At 43.6% G+C, this 19,925-nt stretch overlaps 1 protein-coding gene across 2 annotated transcripts in view; it reads right to left on the bottom strand.

The window, feature by feature from the left end:
* MYOM3 (myomesin 3) overlaps positions 1 to 19,925 on the bottom strand; it is a 450,074-nt gene that overhangs the window by 112,353 nt on the left and 317,796 nt on the right. For both annotated transcript variants that reach the window (XM_069622682.1, XM_069622681.1), the window contains one exon: positions 17,785 to 17,891. In XM_069622682.1, the coding sequence (XP_069478783.1) occupies positions 17,785 to 17,891 (107 nt within the window). The remainder of the gene's footprint in view (positions 1 to 17,784; positions 17,892 to 19,925) is intronic.

The following is a 19,925-nucleotide window of genomic DNA, read 5'->3' on the forward strand; positions in this document are numbered from 1 at the left end:
CTCTGCTTGGCAAGGTGGGACAGCAAGCCGGTTTGAGGGATGCAACGCAGTGGTGGTTCAAAGTTCGATCTAGTGCCAAAAGCAGCACTGGCTGTTCTGACAAGTTGTTTTTACCTGGTTGCATCATATCTAAAGTGCCTAATGCTAAAGGAAGTGTAGGGGACATGAAGGAAGAAAAGGTACAGAGAGAAACAAGAAGATGGAATCCTTCCCCAACAGTCCTGATCTCCCTCTGACAACAGCAACCCTTCCCCCTTCCTCCTTCCCAGACCAATACCATAAATTTCCCTTTGGTATGCAACACTCTGGTGGGAGACAAGTCCTTTTGTTTAGGGTGTGTGTGCCTTTCATTCCTGTTTCCCATGACAGTTCCTGCTGGGGGACTTTCTTGCTGAGAGAGGTTTTACCGGACCTCATAAAGGATCAGAAAAAGAGGCAGCACCCACTGGCTACGGTGCTGCTGGGTGCATCAGAGGAAGCCACCTAGAGAAAATACACACAGCCTGTCCATGGCAGGCTGGGGCACACAGGGATGCTATAAGTATGATATAGATCATATGTGGCTTTAATAATTATATGAAATATCAGTCACCACACCCTAACTCAGGTATGACTTATGTTTAAAGATTAAATAATATCACCTATGGTTGAGAAACCATAGAAGAAAATGTAAGACTGAAGTTTGGAAAAAACTAGCAAGTTGCACCAGGACTGGTGATAACATGGGAATATGGAGAGTAATAAGAGGGACAGTAAAAAAAAGATTTACCTATTACCAATGTCACAGAAGATAAATGGAGTGACCATATTAAGAACACATTAGGTGCTATTGTACCTGTAAACCACTGTGAAACTATTAGTCATGAGCAATGGACCTGTAAATCTTCGATAAGCAACATAATTAAATCATCAAACAACAAACAAATTCTAGAGCAGCTGGACCTGAAGCTACATGTAACTGTTTGCTTAAATTATCCATAAACGTGTGGGTTGAAGTCCTGTATAAACTATTCGATATCATTGGAATACAACAAATTGTCTCTAACACATGGAAACAGAGTCATATACTACCTATTTACAATAAAGGAAGCTGGAAAGAACCAAACAATTACTGCATGCTAGCAATGCTGGATATACCGGGAAAGATATTTGCAAGGGCACTGTTAGATGAACTAAACAGTTGGATTACTGAAAATAGTATCCTACCGGCTAAGCAAACTGGATAATCAAAATGGCTTTAGGAAAAAGTCAGGAGCAATACATAATCTCCTTATATTTGTGACATTAATTGACTACGCGTGGTACCAGCTCAACCTTCCAGTGTATGCTGCATACATCGACTTTAGTGCAGCATTCAATACTGCACTGAGGAATCGACTGTGGAAGAAACGTATAGCTTTGAAGATTCCGAATGGTCTACTAAATATGATAACTCTACTTTATCCAGATACAAGTGTTACAATCCGGTTAGATGGTGAAGGTAAACTTTACAAGTAATTCCCTACCACACGAGGAGTAAAACAAGGGTGCATGCTCGCCGCAACTCTTTTCAATCTCTATTTATCTGACCTAGCTAGTACATGTACTATTGATAAGGCATGCCTGTCAGGTCTCTGGGAAAATAGACACCATTATCTCTGGGAAAATAGACACTATTATTAGTCTGGTGGTTGATTGGCTTTTCAGTGGGTGTTTCATGTTCAATTATTTGTTATTGCCAGTAAAGTTTAATTGGAATGGTTTGGGCCTTAACTTTTGTCTTCAGAATGCTGATGGGAACCCAAGCCAAGAAGGAGGGAAGGAAGAGGAGTCGTGATTGGGTGAAGGGGAATGACTGGACTGATTCAAGTATTCTAAACATTTTTCATTTTAGATATTGCTTCAGGCCATGTTTTTGTTTTCTCCTGAGTTTTGGGCCTAGGATCTATTGTGAAACCATCAGTTCCTTGAAGAAACTCCATTACAAGTCAAGGTTCATTATTTGAAGAAAATAACTTCATTTCTGAAAAGAAGAATTTGTAAATGTATCAAACTTCCACTCTTGAGCTAAGCACCTTCTTTGTTTTGTCAAAATATTATACGCAGCTCTTCTACACGTGTAAACTTTCCATTTCACTTGTTTAATGCAATTAATGACAACTCCGGTTCTTTAGGGGTTGACTTTCTGGTGCACGTGATATGAGCGTGTTGTGTTAGAGAGAGGTTCATCCGCGTGAACATCCCCTAACGTATTTTGCTTGCCTTGTTAGATGTTCTTACGTCGCTCCCATCTCAAGAGAGAAGTCAGCAGCTGCGTCGCATTCAGCAAGATCCAACGGAGGTGAAGAATCCTGGCTGCAGATTTTTCATCTGCTTCTCGTTATATGACGTGTGGGTTGGAAATTCCTTCCGGACTTCCTTCTTTCACCAAGGTAAGCTGGCGCTTTCATTTTTTCTCAGCAAAGTGTTTCTTTTGGTTCCCGTTTGCTTGGTGACGTAAAGTTCAAAAGACATTTCTGTTTCAGTTACTCATTGCATTCTGCACGGTGTGCGCAGTGACTGAGGGTAGCTGCAGCTTGAAGCACTTTCCTTTTTTAGAGCAACAACAAATCACTCCCTAGTTTAGAAGGGCATATGCACGGACACATAGTGCAACTGCAGGGTGATTTCTTTTCCTTCAATAAAAAACTTTATTGATGTAAATGTGACACGCTGAAGTGGGAACATTGCTTTCTCATTTGCATTAACCCATTGTGAACTAAAATACAATGAACTTCCTAATTATCTGAAAAAAACTAAACTGTGAATTCAATATGATTTTGCCTAAAACTGGAATGGACACTTTTTTAGTGCTTGTGAAGATTCTTGCTGGGCAATAATGAGATTTCTAGTTTATATAGCAAATCTGAGTTCTAAAGAATAGTTCATCACAATTCTCATTGAACACTACCTACTTAGCGCAAGCAGGAAACAAAGTGTGCACAAACTTAAGAACTCATTCTTTTTTAGACTGTTCCAATGAATCTAGGTGAAAACTGCTGACTAGACCTATCTCCTGTTGAGAATAAAAGGGTACACACTTTAATTCTAAGAATTTAGATAAAATTAGAATGTAAGGTTTCTGCACAGGTTACTTGAGAAAGGAACTGGGAATAAAGAGTGTCATGAGAAAAACAAGTTAAAAACAAGAATAAAAATCCTCTAGAAAGTTGCAGAGGAGATTTCAGGAAATTATCGATTGTGTTTTGGGACAATATTATGTTACGATGGGAATGTAAGAATATAATTAGTATTGTATGAATCTCTCATCTATGCAGATACCGGAAGAAGATTGAAGATCCAGTGTCTGAGTTTGTTATTTTCTCCACTTCCCCTTTCCCCCTGCGGTGTCACAGACTCAGTTGTATTACGATCAGTTGAGTATGCAACATCTTGGTGGGACTGTGGGGCTCAGCAGCTCCTGCGTTGAATTGAAGACAGGTCATGAAAATGCCTAATAAACATAGACACATTAAAGACAAGGGGCCTCATTACGACCCTGGCGGAATTTTTCCGCCAGGGCCGGACTTTACCGCCATGGCGCAAAGTCCCTTTACGCCATGGCGGATGGCGGACTTACCGCCCCATTCCGAGTGGAGTGGAGCGGTAAATCCGCCAATCCCCATTCTGCCCTTCCCCATTCCCATTCTGTCCCATAGGACATAATGGGAGTGGGGAAGGCGTTAATTACGCCACCGTAAATTACGGTGGCGTAATTAACACGAGGGTCCCTTACCGCCATGGTTTCCTCCGCCTGCGAAAAGCAGGCGGAAAATTGGCCATGGCGGTAACGGAACTCGTAATTGGCGGTAAGGGGTTGGCGCAGCTAACGCTGGCGTTAACCCCTTACCGCCAGGGTCGTAATGAGGCCCAAGTTGGCTCGGCTATGCTGATGACTTACTTTTATTCAAATGCGTGATGCCTTAGGTAACTACGCTGTGGTAAATTGATTAAGACTCAATATTACCAAAACCAAAATCATGATTTTTCCATTGGAAAAAAGCAATCCCTAAGAAAACCTGGAAGATCGATAACAATGGAATTGAGATAGTTAAGCGCTATAAATACCTTGGCGTAGTCATAGATGATAGACTTGATTGGATAGCACATTGGGAGCAAAACAAAAATAATTGTATGAAAATTGTCCATACTCTCAGTTTATTCATTAGTAGACAAGTTGCAAAAATAGTACCATGTATGAGATACGGTGTAGAAGTATGGGGAACGAAATTATTGGTAGAACGACAAAAAGCAAAGTTTTTATGGCTACTATTTAGGATGCCAAAACGTTCACCAATTCAATACCTGCGCCTAGAATTGTCCCAGAGGAAAATTGAAACAGTATGCATATCTAAATTCATCATATGCTATGAAAAACTTACTAGCCTTGATAATGGAACAATAATGGTTGATATATTTAAAACTTATACTGAGATTGACCAAAATGCACTACTCAAAACCTGTAGTATTTAATCAAGTGAACATGAACGTTGGTCATCCTGTTTTAATACTGCAATATATGGTGTAACTGTAGTAGCATATAAAAAAGTGGATCAAAGAGAAACTATGTATATACAGCAGTGAAACTGACATTGTGAGATTGGCTACTAATGTTAATAGTGGTCCCTTTATACAATACTTGTTGGATTGCGAGCAAATGCCTGACTATATATGTCAGGGCTGGAGCTATTGGCAGTGTTGTGGGGGGCCTGGGAGGAGATAAGGAGGCTTTGGTGGTGCCAGCAGCGTGTCCAGGCGTGTTCTCCATCCTTTTTGCAGGAAGAAGGCCCAAGGATGGAGAACCGCCCGAAACTACATCTCCCAGCAGGCAGTGTGCTTCACGGACCTGCTGGGAGCAACAGGACCACACGCGCGCTACTGCGCATGCGCAAGCCGCGCCCAAGAAGCACCGCTCGCAATCCTGGTCACCAGCAAGAGAGGACGTGTTCTTCCCGAGCTCCAGGAGGCACGCCTACGCGGGGCATCGCCCGCCTGCTACATCCCCAGCTCCGCGTACATGAAAAGCTAAGTACACGTTTAATCTAGAGCAAGCTGATTTATTCTGTTGGAGGGAGATGCGCTACGCGCTACAAGACCTAAGTTCCTAGGCTGATTTGAAGCACGGGAAAACCTGATTGCTAGTTGCATGCAGAGCACGAATACTAACCCTAAGTTGGAGTGGGCTAGGCGGTGTAGTAACCGCACCACTTAACAATCTTAAACCCCGCAGGAAACGTTCTAAAGGAACGACTTTGTCGCACGCACGTGCATTGACTTTGTTTTACTATTCACAGCCTGTTGTTGAATCGGATCCGGTGAGACTTATCACAGCCCATCAACACGAAAAGGCCAAAGGACCTCGAACTCACGCAGAAGCCAGAGCTAAGTGTTTAGCACTTTGTGTGCATGTTATTTGTTTGCTGCCTGCACATGGGTTAATGTGGGGTACTTGTGATTTGCATACCATTCATGATATATTAGACAAGCATTGTGAAACAAAACGTAACACCAGAGCAAATGGTGATTATTGGTTAGAGGCTCCAATACAAAAGCCTTCCAAAAGAATAATCTCTGAGCTGAGTGTGTGATTCTAGGATGTGAATGTGTGAGAGGGCGGTGTACCTTCAAACGATTACCTGCAAGATCGGCACAGGAGTCGAGGAGTACGTTACCCTAATTTCCCCCTACCCATCCACTGTTATTTCCTGAACCTCTTTCCGGTCATCCTGAACTCCCTCTACCCATCCACTCAACGGACCCTAACCCTCTTTCCCCAGAGGGTTGCGGAGGCCTGCGGTGTCTATTTCCCAGGTGCCAAGACTCAATGGGGAGGGAGGCGTTTGTGCTGCTTCTGCGCCTGTCAAGAGGAGTGAGGACCTGACAGAATTGCGAGCCCACGTATCTTCTGGCGCCCAGGCAGCACAATAATGGCAGACGTAGTAGCCCTTCTCCAAGACTTGAAAGCCGAATTAGCGGCAACCAGGCAGGATTACCAGAATCTAGCAGGCCAAGTTCATACCCTGACTATCCAGACCCAGGCCCAAGCAACGCCTTTGCCTAGACAACCCCCACCAACTCCAGTACAAGTACAGGTAGCCACAGAGCCAACTTTGCCGCTTGCTGACCCTGAGAGGTATCATGGGGACCCACAGAACTTTGACCAGTTCATCATGCAGTGCCAATTACATTTTTTGACCAAACCCATAGTGTTCAGAACTGCTCAATCTCGTACTGCATTCGTGATATCCTACCTGACGGGAGATGCAGCTTCATGGGCGACACCTTTGGTGCGCAAGGACGATGCCTTGTTGTACAGCTGGGATACATTTTTAGAAGAGTTTGGTAAAATATTCAACCGCAGGGCTGCGACCTTGCTTAAGGATCGGGAGTTGTTGCAGCTTAGACAAGGAAGCAAGGACTTGGTGACGTATGTGACAGCCTTTAATCGGTTAGCAGTAGAGACCGATTGGCCTCAGGAGAAAAGAATGGCCCTGTTTTATCAGGGTCTAAGAGAGGAGCTGAAGGATTTAGTGGCACAAGTCGACCCCCAGCCTGAAGACTGTTCTACCATGATTGATTTGGCACTACGATTAGACCAGAGACAAAGTGAACGTCGCCAGGACCGTCGTAAATGGGACAATAAACCTATGGTCCGGCTAGATCAACAAAAGCCCAACAAGGTGTCGGAAAAAGGAACCGAAGAACCGATGCAGATCGGAACTGTACGAGGCCCTTTGACTAAAGAGGAGAAGGAGAGAAGAAGAAGAGACAAATTATGTCTCTATTGTGGTAAATCGGGCCACTTTGTCCGAGAATGTACAAATAAACCACCCATCAAAGGAATCTCGTCGGGAAACGCGGCAGATCGTCCATGAAGGGGGTGAGGGCGAGCAAATCTGAAGATACCCCAAAGATGCTAGCAAATGTACATCATACTCCGTCTGTTCACATAATGCTGGCCGGTCATCTAAATGTGCAAGGAAAACATATACCAGTGTCGCTAATGGTCGACTCCGGGGCCACGGGTAACTTCGTGGATGACCAAGTAGCGAGAAGACTAGGACTTCCATTGAGAACTAAGAAACAGCCAGAACCAGTAAAGTCAGTGGACGGATCGCCATTGGTTTCAGGCCCAATCACCCAACACACGCAACCCATGGAGCTCGAGTGTGGAAAAAGACATCGAGAGATCATCGATTTCGATGTGATCACGGCACCTCAATTTGGGTTCATTTTGGGCTTGGCGTGGCTACGACTCCACAATCCAGTCGTGGATTGGGTCACAGGAACGCTACAGTTCTCCTCGAAGTATTGCCAGACTAGTTGTAGCGTGGAGGAAAGTTGTCCCCATTTCGTAGGAGGCAGTACTGATGTAGTTCTACCTGAGGAATATGAGGAGTATCGGGATGTCTTCAGTAAGGTGGCTGCCGAGACCCTACCACAACACAGGCCTTTTGACTGTCGCATACACTTGGAAGCGGGTGCGGTGCTACCTTGTAGTAGGATTTATGCACTCACCGAAGCCGAGAACGAGCACCTGAAGGAGTACATCGAAACCAACCTGGCAAACGGTTTCATACGGCATTCAACATCCCCTGTATCCTCTCCTTTGTTCTTCATACAAAAAAAAAACGGAGACCTAAGAACTTGGATCGATTACAGGGCGATCAATCGCATCACCATCAAGAACCGTTACCCGCTGCCTCTGATTCCCGTGTTATTAGACCAGATACGGGGATCCACTATATACACGAAGTTGGATTTGCGAGGCGCGTATCATTTAGTGCGCGTCAGAGAGGGCGACGAATGGAAAACGGCCTTTCGGACCAAGTTCGGCCTGTACGAATATCAGGTCATGCCCTTTGGGCTGTGTAATGCCCCCGCAGCATTTCAACACTTCTTAGATGAGGTGTTACGGGGTTATCTAGATGTTTTTGCCATCGTATACATCGTCGACATCCTAATCTATTCTCACAATGCTGCGGAACATCAGGGTCATGTGAAGGCTGTTTTACAGAGGTTGAATGAACATAAGCTGTATGCGAAACTTGAGAAATGCCAATTTCTCCAAACCACAGTTGAGTTTTTAGGATTTATCTTATCACCTCAAGGGGTCACCATGGATCAAAAGAAAGTGCAGGCCATTGCAAACTGGCCCTCCCCAAGTTCCGTGAAAGATGTGCAAACTGTATTGGGATTTTCAAATTTCTACCGCCGGTTTATCGAAGGGTTCGCTAAGAAGGTACTCAATTGCTGAGTGTTGAGTACAATCACTCAATTGTTGCGAAAAGGTGTTCCTTTCCAGTGGAACAAAAAGGCCGAAGCTAGTTTCCAAGCCTTGAAAGAAGCATTTGTGACAGCGCCTGTCCTGCAGCATCCAGACCCTGCTAAGCCTTACATCATAGAAACTGACGCATCTAGTTATGCGCAGCGAGACAATACTGGACAACTACATCCAGTCGCTTATTATTCACGAACATTACTACCAGCTGAACAGAATTACGTGATTGCAGATAAGGAGTTATTAGCTATTAAAGTAGCCTTCGACGAGTGGCGTCATTACCTCATGGGAGCTCGCCATCCAATCACCATCTATACTGATCATCGAAATTTACAATTCTTGAAATCCGCCAGAGCCCTTAGTCCGAGGCAACTTAGATGGGCTATGCAGTTCTCAGAATATGACTTCGTCGTCAAATCTCGACCTGGAGTGGAAAATCGGAAGGCGGATATACTATCTCGGTATCCAGAGTCAAATTCAATTCTGTCAAAAAACTTAGAAGAGCCAAAACCAATTGTGGACCCAATCCGCGTAGTGGGAAGTGTGGTGGTGGACATCATATTTGAAAAAATTCGGAAAGCTATGACTGCACAGGATCTGGTACGATGGGCTAGTGGAGGTCAAGAACAGACCATCAAGGAAGGATTGCCATTTTACAAGTCTGCACTATACTTGCCTACTATACCACTCCGACAACAAGCTATTAAGTGGTGCCATGACTCCCCTTTCGTGGGTCATCCTGGAGCATTGAAAACCAAGGAGCTACTCAAGCGCCATTTTTGGTGGCCTAGTTTACAAAAGGACGTGCAACAATACATATCAGGATGTGTAATTTGTTTGAGAAACAAGACCGAACACAGGAAACCTGCGGGTACATTGCAACCCCTTCCTACTCCTCCAGCACCATGGCATACAGTGTCTTTGGATTTAATTGTTGATCTGCCACCTAGTCAAGGATTTTCAGCTATCCTGGTTGTGGTGGACTATTTAACCAAGATGGCTCATTTTATACCATGCAAGGGCACTCCAACCGCCAGCACAATAGCAAACTTATTTCTACAACATGTGGTACGACTCCACGGCCTACCTTATGGGATAGTTTCAGATCGGGGACCCCAGTTCACTTCACGATTCTGGCAAGCATTTTGCAAATCTGTAGGAATAGAGATTCGGTTATCTACCAGCTACCACCCAGAAACCGATGGTCAAACCGAGAGACTAAACCAAACTTTGGAACAGTATTTGCGGTGCCTAACACAAGGAAAAGAAAACGAATGGGCAGAAGTGATTTGGCTGGCCGAACTAGCTTACAACAACGCAGTACACGCATCAACCAAGGTTACCCTGTTTTATTGTGCCTACGGCTATCATCCCCGATTTCAGCCTGTGCCTCAGGGATCAATACCTGAGGTACCCGCAGTCTGTGAGAGGCAGAAACAGTTGGAGTACGTCTGGCGAATTGCACAGCACAACCTAAATCTCGCCAAAGCAGCTTATAAACATCATGCTGACAAGAAAAGAAGATCAGGTCCACAATATCAGGTGGGGGATCGGGTGTGGCTTTCGACACGCAATTTGCATATACAAGGTTCTCGCAAGTTCTGCCCCTGTTACATTGGTCCATTCCCAATTGAGGCTCTGGTTGGTCCTGTGGCAGTGAAACTAATCCTACCCTCATCCATGAAGATACACCCAGTGTTTCACATCTCTTTGATAAAACCAGCCCCAGCCTCCATAAGATCCAAAAGACCCCCACCTATCTTAATAGATGGCGTCCCAGAATACGAAGTGCACAATATCCTGGATTCACGCCGGAGGCAGGGGTCCCTATGGTATTTGGTGGACTGGAAAGGGTACGGCCCAGAAGATCGCTCTTGGGAGCCCGCAGGTAACATTCATGCTCCTCGACTCCTCCGCCAGTTTCATCTGCTAAATCCTGCTAAACCAGGGCCTGCTGGACGGAGGGGGAGTACTGTCAGGGCTGGAGCTATTGGCAGTGTTGTGAGGGGCCTGGGAGGAGATAAGGAGGCTTTTGGTGGTGCCAGCAGCGTGTCCAGGCGTGTTCTCCATCCTTTTTGCAGGAAGAAGGCCCAAGGATGGAGAACCGCCCGGAAACTACATCTCCCAGCAGGCCGTGTGCTTCACGGACCTGCTGGGAGCAACAGGACCACACGCGCGCTACTGCACATGCGCGAGCCGCGCCCAAGAAGCACCGCTCGCAATCCTGGTCACCGGCAAGAGAGGACGTGTTCTTCCCGAGCTCCAGGAGGCACGCCTACGCGGGGCACCGCCCGCCTGCTACATCCCCGGCCCCGCGTACATGAAAAGCTAAGTACACGTTTAATCTAGAGCAAGCTGATTTATTCTGTTGGAGGGAGATGCGCTACAAGACCTAAGTTCCTAGGCTGATTTGAAGCACGGGAAAACCTGATTGCTAGTTGCATGCAGAGCATGAATACTAACCCTAAGTTGGAGTGGGCTAGGCGGTGAAGTAACCGCACCACTTAACAATCTTAAACCCCGCAGGAAACGTTCTAAAGGAACGACTTTGTCGCACGCACGTGCATTGACTTTGTTTTACTATTCACAGCCTGTTGTTGAATCGGATCCGGTGAGACGTATCACAGGCCATCAACACGAAAAGGCCAAAGGACCTCGAACTCACGCAGAAGCCAGAGCTAAGTGTTTAGCACTTTGTGTGCATGTTATTTGTTTGCTGCCTGCACATGGGTTAATGTGGAGTACTTGTGATTTGCATACCATTCATGATATATTAGACAAGCATTGTGAAACAAAACGTAACACCAGAGCAAATGGTGATTATTGGTTAGAGGCTCCAATACAAAAGCCTTCCAAAAGAATAATCTCTGAGCTGAGTGTGTGATTCTAGGATGTCAATGCGTGAGAGGGCGGTGTACCTTCAAACGATTACCTGCAAGATCGGCACAGGAGTCGAGGAGTACGTTACCCTAATTTCCCCCTACCCATCCACTGTTATTTCCTGAACCTCTTTCCGGTCATCCTGAACTCCCTCTACCCATCCAATCAACGGACCCTAACCCTCTTTCCCCAGAGGGTTGCGGAGGCCTGCGGTGTCTATTTCCCAGGTGCCAAGACTCAATGGGGAGGGAGGCGTTTGTGCTGCTTCTGCGCCTGTCAAGAGGAGTGAGGACCTGACAATATAATTGCGTTTCCAAACAGCTTTCTAATACGACAACATCTCTTAGTAAGGTTTAACATTTGTAAGGTTCTGGAAATAGAAGGAGGAATAATTGGTATTCCTAGAGCTGATCGCCAATGTCGATTGTGTGGTGATTCTGCGATTGAATCCACCAAACACGTTCTAATTCACTGTGAGGGCTTAGCTGAAGTAAGAATAAACTATCTAAAAGCATATAACAATTATATAATTTGTGAAGAGAATTCTACCCTATGGAATAGGTTTATGGAGGGTAATGATATTAACTTTAAGTATCATATGATCAAGTTTTATCTACTATGAATTGAAATTTTAAGTGAACTTACGCAGGGAGTTTTATATTGATGTATTTATACAGATATTTTATATTGATGTGTTTTATGGTCCCAATAATGAAATAAGTAATGATTTAATGAGATGTTGAGATGTCTTTTATAAATTCTAATTTATATATATATATATACAACGCTATGTTTTTGAATGTATATTTAATAAATAAATGCATAAATTAAACTGCCACCAAGATGGTAATTCATTTTGATTATGTAGCTTTGGGAACAGAGGTGCGACTTTAAATGCCACCTCTGTGTTGCAGTTACTTTATTGTATCACAGCTGTCAAGAGAGAACCTGTGACTTCTGAACCTACTCTGTGCCACTGACGAGCAGTTACTGCAGATCAGGATACTAATGCAGCAGGGCACAGGTGAACACTGTGCTTTTGGCATGAAGTTTGTTGAACGGGGTTCTGATTAGCGGACCACCATACATGAGATAGAATTACCCGCAGCATTTAATTATTAATGCAAAAAGCCAGGTCTTTTACTTCTTTTCCAGATGGAAATTCGTAACACAAATATTCATTGTCTGGAAGATTATAGCATGCACAGAGTGTATACAAGTTTTCATCATCTGATTGCAACTTTATTAGCAGCTATTTTGAACGTGTAGCCTAGGAGCCCGAGGTTGCCAAGCTTTGTACCATGCAAGAGTTTAAGGGGTGTATCTAAAAGTCAGAGATGTTTTCCATTGACACACGTTTAAGCCTGAAGTTTCTGAACCTATGTAACATCAATTTGGATGGTGTTCCCTCAGTAAGGGTGCTATTGTACATAACTATGAATTATTATGTAAAACCCTTAGTGAGGCTAAAGAACCTGTTGAAAAATATTGGGAACAGACCATATGTTACCTGGAGCCTGGGGTCAATGCATGGGATAGCCTTTTCATTTGTGTATGGAGCTACCTCAAGGATAGTCCTCTGTTTTATTATCATAAAGTGCTTTTCTCATAATTTGTACAACTTTCAAACTGATCCAGTTCTATGTCAATCAGACATATGTGGATGCAGTCACCTTTCTTGGGATTCTACACACTGTTGGCCACTGTGGGAATGTTGGAAAAAATCAGTGGAATATTCCAATTTTGTTTACCGGATCTTGATTGTCTGTAGCAGGGGTCCTCCACCTTTCACTCTCCAGATGTTTTGACAAGTGTAGGGGAGGGAAGGTCCAAAAGACCCCCCTTGCCTACATCCCTCCCCAGGTGAGGGCCATGGCTCATTGGGCGTCCCCTCATACCACCAGGGCCCAGGTGGTGGAGGGCTCACCTACTGAAGACATTGCCCACACATCGAATGTAGTTAGGCCTCAGAAACCATTTTTGTCTAATAAAGATGGTGTGAGCTCAGCGCACTGTAGCGCAGCCCCCACCCTCGGAGAGTTTCAATTATCCCTGCTGCCACAGCACCCTGGCAGATCCGCTGCGAGTCCGTTCCCACGAGTAAGACGGACATGAGCTAGCGTCAGATACTAACACTGTAACATTTCACCTTCCGCAGTGTACCACTGCTCCCAGCATGACCCGGCCAGCGAGGCCTGGGCGATGAAGAAAACTGTAAAATGGTCATCAGATGAAAGCAGAAAAATCCTCAAATATTAATGCCAAAACTATCTGTGATATGTGCATTCTCCTCTCAAAACCCCTTCTACTTAAAGAAGCCTGTAGAAATGTGTAATTGTGGTAAAATGTATGTTCACATGACCCCAGCAATGGAGGACCCACACCCCTGCAGTTGTGTGCAAATAATAAAAGCGTTCAGGGGGACTATACATTATATGTATCATTGAAAAGTTTACACTCCACGGTCCCGCGCCATAACCAAATTAATGCTGCTAAAGTACAAGGGGAGACAAGTGTAATCATACAGAGGGCTCATGTGAAGGACGCGTGAAAATGCACCCGTCATGTATGAATGTCTAAAGCTCTTATGTGCCACTGCCGCCACACACGGTGGCGAGTCTCTTTCCTTGTACTCCACCAACCGCACTACTACCTCACTTACTGCAAATGTATATGCATATAACTAAATGCTGTAGTTGTTAAAACATAGTGTATAAATAAGGTATCCAGACTGGCTATATTTGAGAGATACTTAGCAGAGTTGAAATGTATGTTTTCAAGCAATCTAGATGAGTATTATAGAGTGTTTAAATATTTGTAATGCTTATATCTAAAGTCGGCAACACACGAGGAAGATGCCTTTTGTGAATATGTACAAGGCCATTCCCCCTCCCACCCTGCGAAGGTTGCCAAACGAGAGAGCAGAGGCCCGCGCCGCGCTCCTTCACCTCCCCCAACCAGGCTGGAGCCGCTTCAAAGATTTGTAGTCCCCTCTGCAGCACCCAAGGCCACAGCCCGCCACCTGCATTATTTACAGCGCAGCAGTAAACCTCTGCCTGAATACACAATTCCAAAGGCGCCCCTCGTAAACCCCACAACCCACCGGATCACCTTAGACTTATGGCCCTGTGCGATTAAGACACCCAATACTGTGGCAACATACGACAGCACATTCATAACAACTTCTAACAAGACAGAAAGACATGTACCGCCCGTCCCATGCCCTGAGACTTAGCCCCTCGACCTATGGTACCGGTCAACAGGACATTGGTAACCATGCCCTGACGAATGACCATCAGGCCCCTCACAAGGTGCATTCCTCCTGTGTTGCATTAACCTGTAGGATAACCTATTGGAAGATTTACTAAAGAAGATAATATTGCAATGACTGAATGACTGCGGTGTGCATGGCATAGGGCAAATAAGTCAGGAAAAGGTATTCATCTCTGACACAGGCCACACTGGCACAACCACACAGCCCGGATGAACTCAAGCCGACCCGCCAGGGCCAGCCCGACCCACGAGGCTGACCAGTGACGTCCTCAAGCCAAGACCAACCACATCACAGCAACGCCTATAGCTAGTCATCGCCACCCAATCCCATTGAACTTGTGCCCCCTATAGTATGTAGGTTCTGATGACGTGTTTTGTAAATATATATGCCTGTCTTTGCTATTGTCAGACAGAGCGCTCTCGGAGTTTGCAGAGTCCTTTGCATGCCCTATTTTGACTGATAAACTCCCATTTAAGCTCACCCGCACTCTGTCTTGGCTTTATTCCCAATTGGGAGAGTCCGTCATTGTCTCTCATTGACGAGGAGGATCGTGCTGGCTGGGGACGCTTGCCTTCACAAGTCCCATCAGCCCTAGTCAAAACAGTGAATGGCGAGGGATCATGGGAATCAGAACTACAAAACATCTGGAGAGCCACTGGTTGCCTACCTCTGGTTTATAGGAAATTCTTCTGTATTGCCATAGATATAGCCCAGATGCAGCTGCCTGCTGCTGTAAGAAATCTTTGGGCTCCTTCGAGTGACTGTTTGCAAAAAGGTTGTACTCAAAGTTTATGATATCGAACACGGGGCCTCATTCCAACTTGATATTATCTCATTTATTGGAGTCCATAGGACTCCACAGGAATTTGGAGAATTTCCAGTGGATGGTAACTCTGCCCACAGTAAATCTTCCCCTTTTTTGCCTTGAAGGGGAGCATTTTACTCTGGCTCCTTGCAATAAGTACATCTTCAACTTCAAGGCCAAACTTGTAGTTTTGCAGAGCAGTAAAAAATTGTTGTTTTTCCGTTACTGCAACAAACAAAAATGGCGGCAACAGAATTGATGGCACTTTTTACAACACTGCCAAATTTGTGACAAGGTCTAGGGTCCCTTAAATAATCAAGGGTGTGGATGACCTTTCCTAAATTATGGGGTCGATTCATACCCTATTTGTAACAGCTCTCTATTTCATTATATGAAAGTTGGTCAATTTGCTATGATGGATTATTTCCGAATTAACTGCTGAATTCCTTATGTATGATCAAATATTTATATAAATTGACTTTTTATGAATTGTATACTTTGCAAAATAAAGTGATGAAAAGTAGTTGTGTGCACTGTGCACTGTACCAAGCATTTTTCTTTAATGAATATTAAACGCCCTGCTTTTGTTTAGGACTGTATTACGTCGTATTATGAATTGGTGAATGAAGGAATAACCTATACAAACGACCGATCCCTTTAGTTAAGTCACAGATAATACTTCTATGATTTAGAGCAACACATTCAGCATGTCCAACCTATTTTAGGAAAAAGTTGTAATTTTCTAGCTTGCAGTTTCTATATGCTCAACCTAACAAAAAGGAGACAACTGTTAATTAAATTGTTCTCAACGTTATTTATAAGATTTAAAAACTGTCGTTGTCAGTACAGACGTTGGAAAATTGGCACTTCCTGGTGATAAGAAAACCCTGCTAGCTCCCTTTGAGACAACAATGACCAAAAGGCACATTCTTTGTTTATTTAGGTGTGATGTTTCAACCGTCACATTTCTTGTATTGTGGTGTGTGGTTGAAATATGCTCTCCCTGCAGGCCCCAAAACCAGTTCCACAACCAGCTGGATGTCACCCACCTGGCACACCCTTTCTGTCGAGCTACTAATGTTTGTTCAAAAAGAAAATGTTAGCATTTGTGACTAGGAAGTCCAGGGATGAATTCCTGCATATTTATATGTTAGGGAACTTAAAGATGACTTTTTCTTGTGTGTAAATTCTGAATACACTATAGCGGTAAGAACTGTTGGAGTAATGTTGCTGTGAGATTATGTTTACTCCCCTGAATTGATGTAGCTCTTGGTGTTTTCATTTTCTTTCTCTCTTTTGTATTTGTTCTTGATCTTAATGCATTGGGTTTTGGTGAGCCAAGTCTTTGGACAAATCTTGAAACTAAATGACCAATGATATCAAACCTTTGGCTAAATGGCAAAGGAAACGACCAATGATGACTTATAACGCAGTGTGTGTGTGTACTGTGTGCTATTATATTGCTGGTTGCATCTAGTGGAAGACAGGGACTTAAATGCCTGACTGCTGGAACCAGCGCAGATAGACTATTATGATTTCACATTCTCTGATGTGATGTGTATTACGTGTTTTAGCTGACATGCTAATGCATTCATTTAATCTGTTATATGTGAGATATTAATCTGTTTTGGATGATTTATTCATGGTTGACAAAGTATTTAAAAAGAAAGAATTGCTGAACAATAATTTTTGTCTGTTATGTTATGTTATGTTATGTTAGAGGTTCTTATACCGCGCACTGTCACCACCTCCGTGGTACTTTGGTGCTCTGGCGATCTGTAAGCCAAGAGGGTAAGCGGGTGTTTAAGTTACTAGGACTAAGCGATAGGAAGAGCAAGGGAGCTGTGATGTGCTATTTGCAGCTTGTTTGATTAACACTGTTCGCGGAGCATAGGTGTGTTCTTCGGTTGGTAGCCATCATGTGCCAGGCTATGTGTGGTTTGTTTCATTGTTGCAGCATGGTGAAGTGCATGCGGTTTGTTGTGCTGTTGAGATGTGGTTGGGTTTAGTTCAGAGTTTGAGAGGTGTTTGCAGAAGGATGAGTTTTGGGTGACATTTATATATAAAAAATCTATTATTAGTTCACAGTATGCCTTTGTATTTGTTGACTATATGGTGGTGGTGAGGGCGTTGTAATTGGGATATTAACACTTGATTACTTCTTTTTGTGATAAATGGCACTCACCTGCAAGACCTGGGGGCAAGACCAGTACATGTGTATGCAATAGTGTGCGGCGTGCACTGCATCTACTCCTTCATGTCGTATTCCAACTCCTCAATACCTTCTCCTGGTGAATTTGAGATATGAGCTGGTGTTCACAGCTGTAATCCTCGTATGAAATCTCTTTTAGACCAGTATTAGTTTTGAAAGTGTTTTGAAATCTAAAATGTCCTTCTGGATTCAATCCAAAATATTATGAGAATTGAATGAAAATAACCATTAGTGTTATCCTGGAGCAGCTCCTCTTTAGATCATCTGCTTAGAAGAAGCAAATCATTTCTGGAACACCAAAAAATTGGTCCTACCTTCTTTGGTTAGTGTGCGACTGGCAGAGACTCCATCTGTGTTGGGCACCTCCACAGAATAAGTGCCCAGATCCTTTGCAGAGGGTTTTGTAAATTTCATCTTTGACCTTGGAAAAATTGTAGAAAATTTTAATCATTATATATAAATCATTATAATCAAAAAGAAATCATTATTTTCAGTGTATTAAATTGATGCATCTGTAATCATTTCAAAAATTGTCACTGTAACCAGATTGGACATTGTCCTTGCCTTTTGTTTGCCTCCTTGGGATTTGTGGACACATCAGGGCACCAGAAGGTCTGGTAGTTCAGCCTTGAATTACTAAATAATTATGAATGCCACTCCCTCTTGGGCTAGGGCAGGCACCCACTGGTCTATGATTGATCTACATAGCTACTACTATTACCGGGGAGAACTCACTGTCTACCTGGCGGAAAACCCTGGAACTCACTTAACAACAACTCTTTTATGCAACGATTGCAATAAGAAAATACAAATGTATTAATTCAAGCATGAAATAGTAAACACGGTATACAGTGTTTATATCGAATCTTTTACATTGAATGGCCATGTATCGAACCTTTTATCTTGAAAATCTTTATAGTGGATATATTTTGGGTGGGGTAAAGGGTTAATTTTTTGGGGAAACGGTCGGGATGGGTTTTTAGAGGTGGGAAACAGGGGTTTGGGAGGGGCCCCCACCCCCCAAAAAAAGAACAAAAAAAAACACATTCACTGCAAAAGTTTGCAAGATAAAAGATTCGATATATGGGCATTCGTTATAAATTACCTCGAAATAAAGAAATGTAACTGGTAAAGACTATTAAAATCCAAAATTACAACAACAATTCATCTACTGGCACTTACGAAAATAATTGAAAAAAATGATAAATAAAAAAACATTTCCAACACCCCAAGTGCATTCAACACCATATACACATTCATGGTACAAAATGTCAGGTGTAATCCAAATAAACAATACCGAACACTGTTAAAACAATTTAATAAAAAGTACAATACAGACAGTCACAATGGCTGTTGTGTGGGCCCTCTGGGGTTGGGCAGGCACCCACTGGTCTATGATGTATCTAAATATTCTAAATCCTTGCAGTGCTGTACACTGAGGACAGCACATTCTTTATTTGAATGTTTAAAACCTTGCAGGGGAGTAAGCCCCCATGAGATGCGTGTTTCTTATTTTATTTTGGTTGGGTGTGAAGTGGTTATCTCAAAGGCAGTGTCCGTCCTATTCCTGGGAGCGCTCCCACTGACAAGGTGCTAAGTGACCATGGGGAAGGATATTATGTAAAATAAAGAAATCATTTTTTGCATGGTGCTTTATCTGGTCTACCCCCATATTTATCGCTAGAATGAGAAGCAGTGTTAATAACAGTCGTATGTGGGTAAACATGAAGAGACCATAGACATGTATTGTCTAGTTTGCTCATGTAAAGTTTATTTGAGCAATGCTTGTGGTGCACATGGCCCCATGGCACCACATTGCCACATCTGACTGGGCCTTAGGTCCCTCCTCTGGTTTAACCAAGCGTTCCAACTTTAAACTTCTCTCCCTCCATCCACACAACCATCCCTGGCTCAGCTATAGAATACCTAAAGGCCAAAGGAACTGCTTCCCAACCTTTCTGTAACCTCCACTCTTCTTCACTAAACCTGATCACCTTCCCTGTTTTCCACTCGTCCTACCTCGGTTCAAGAATCCCCTCAAAACTGGGAACCTCTCTCTGGAGCCATCTACCATCCAACAGTTTATCATCTGGAATTCAGGAAACTATGCAAAACTCGTCTTTTTTCCAGGGCCTTCCGTTAACTTCTATCCCTTCCGCCTTTTGTCTAAGGGCCTGCAACTTCCAACGTGGCATGTTTGGCATTAAATAAACACACGAAATAAATACATTGAAGCCATCAGTTCGCTTTGGCCGTGCTGACTTTATAGTAAAGGTTCATGCAGAGAGAGCACTAATAACTATTAAGGCAGAACTCATAGATTTGGGATTATACACAGATAGTGCTATTGATGGAAGAAAGTGCATTATAGATGGCCCCTGGTTGAAGAACCATAAACTCTTTTAACACCATATGTTCAGATAAACGTGTATACATTTATGCACAGATGGAATTG

Source organism: Ambystoma mexicanum, chromosome 11 (assembly GCF_040938575.1).
Source record: "Ambystoma mexicanum isolate Mex_15411 chromosome 11, UKY_AmexF1_1, whole genome shotgun sequence".
Taxonomy (NCBI): Eukaryota; Metazoa; Chordata; class Amphibia; order Caudata; family Ambystomatidae; genus Ambystoma; species Ambystoma mexicanum.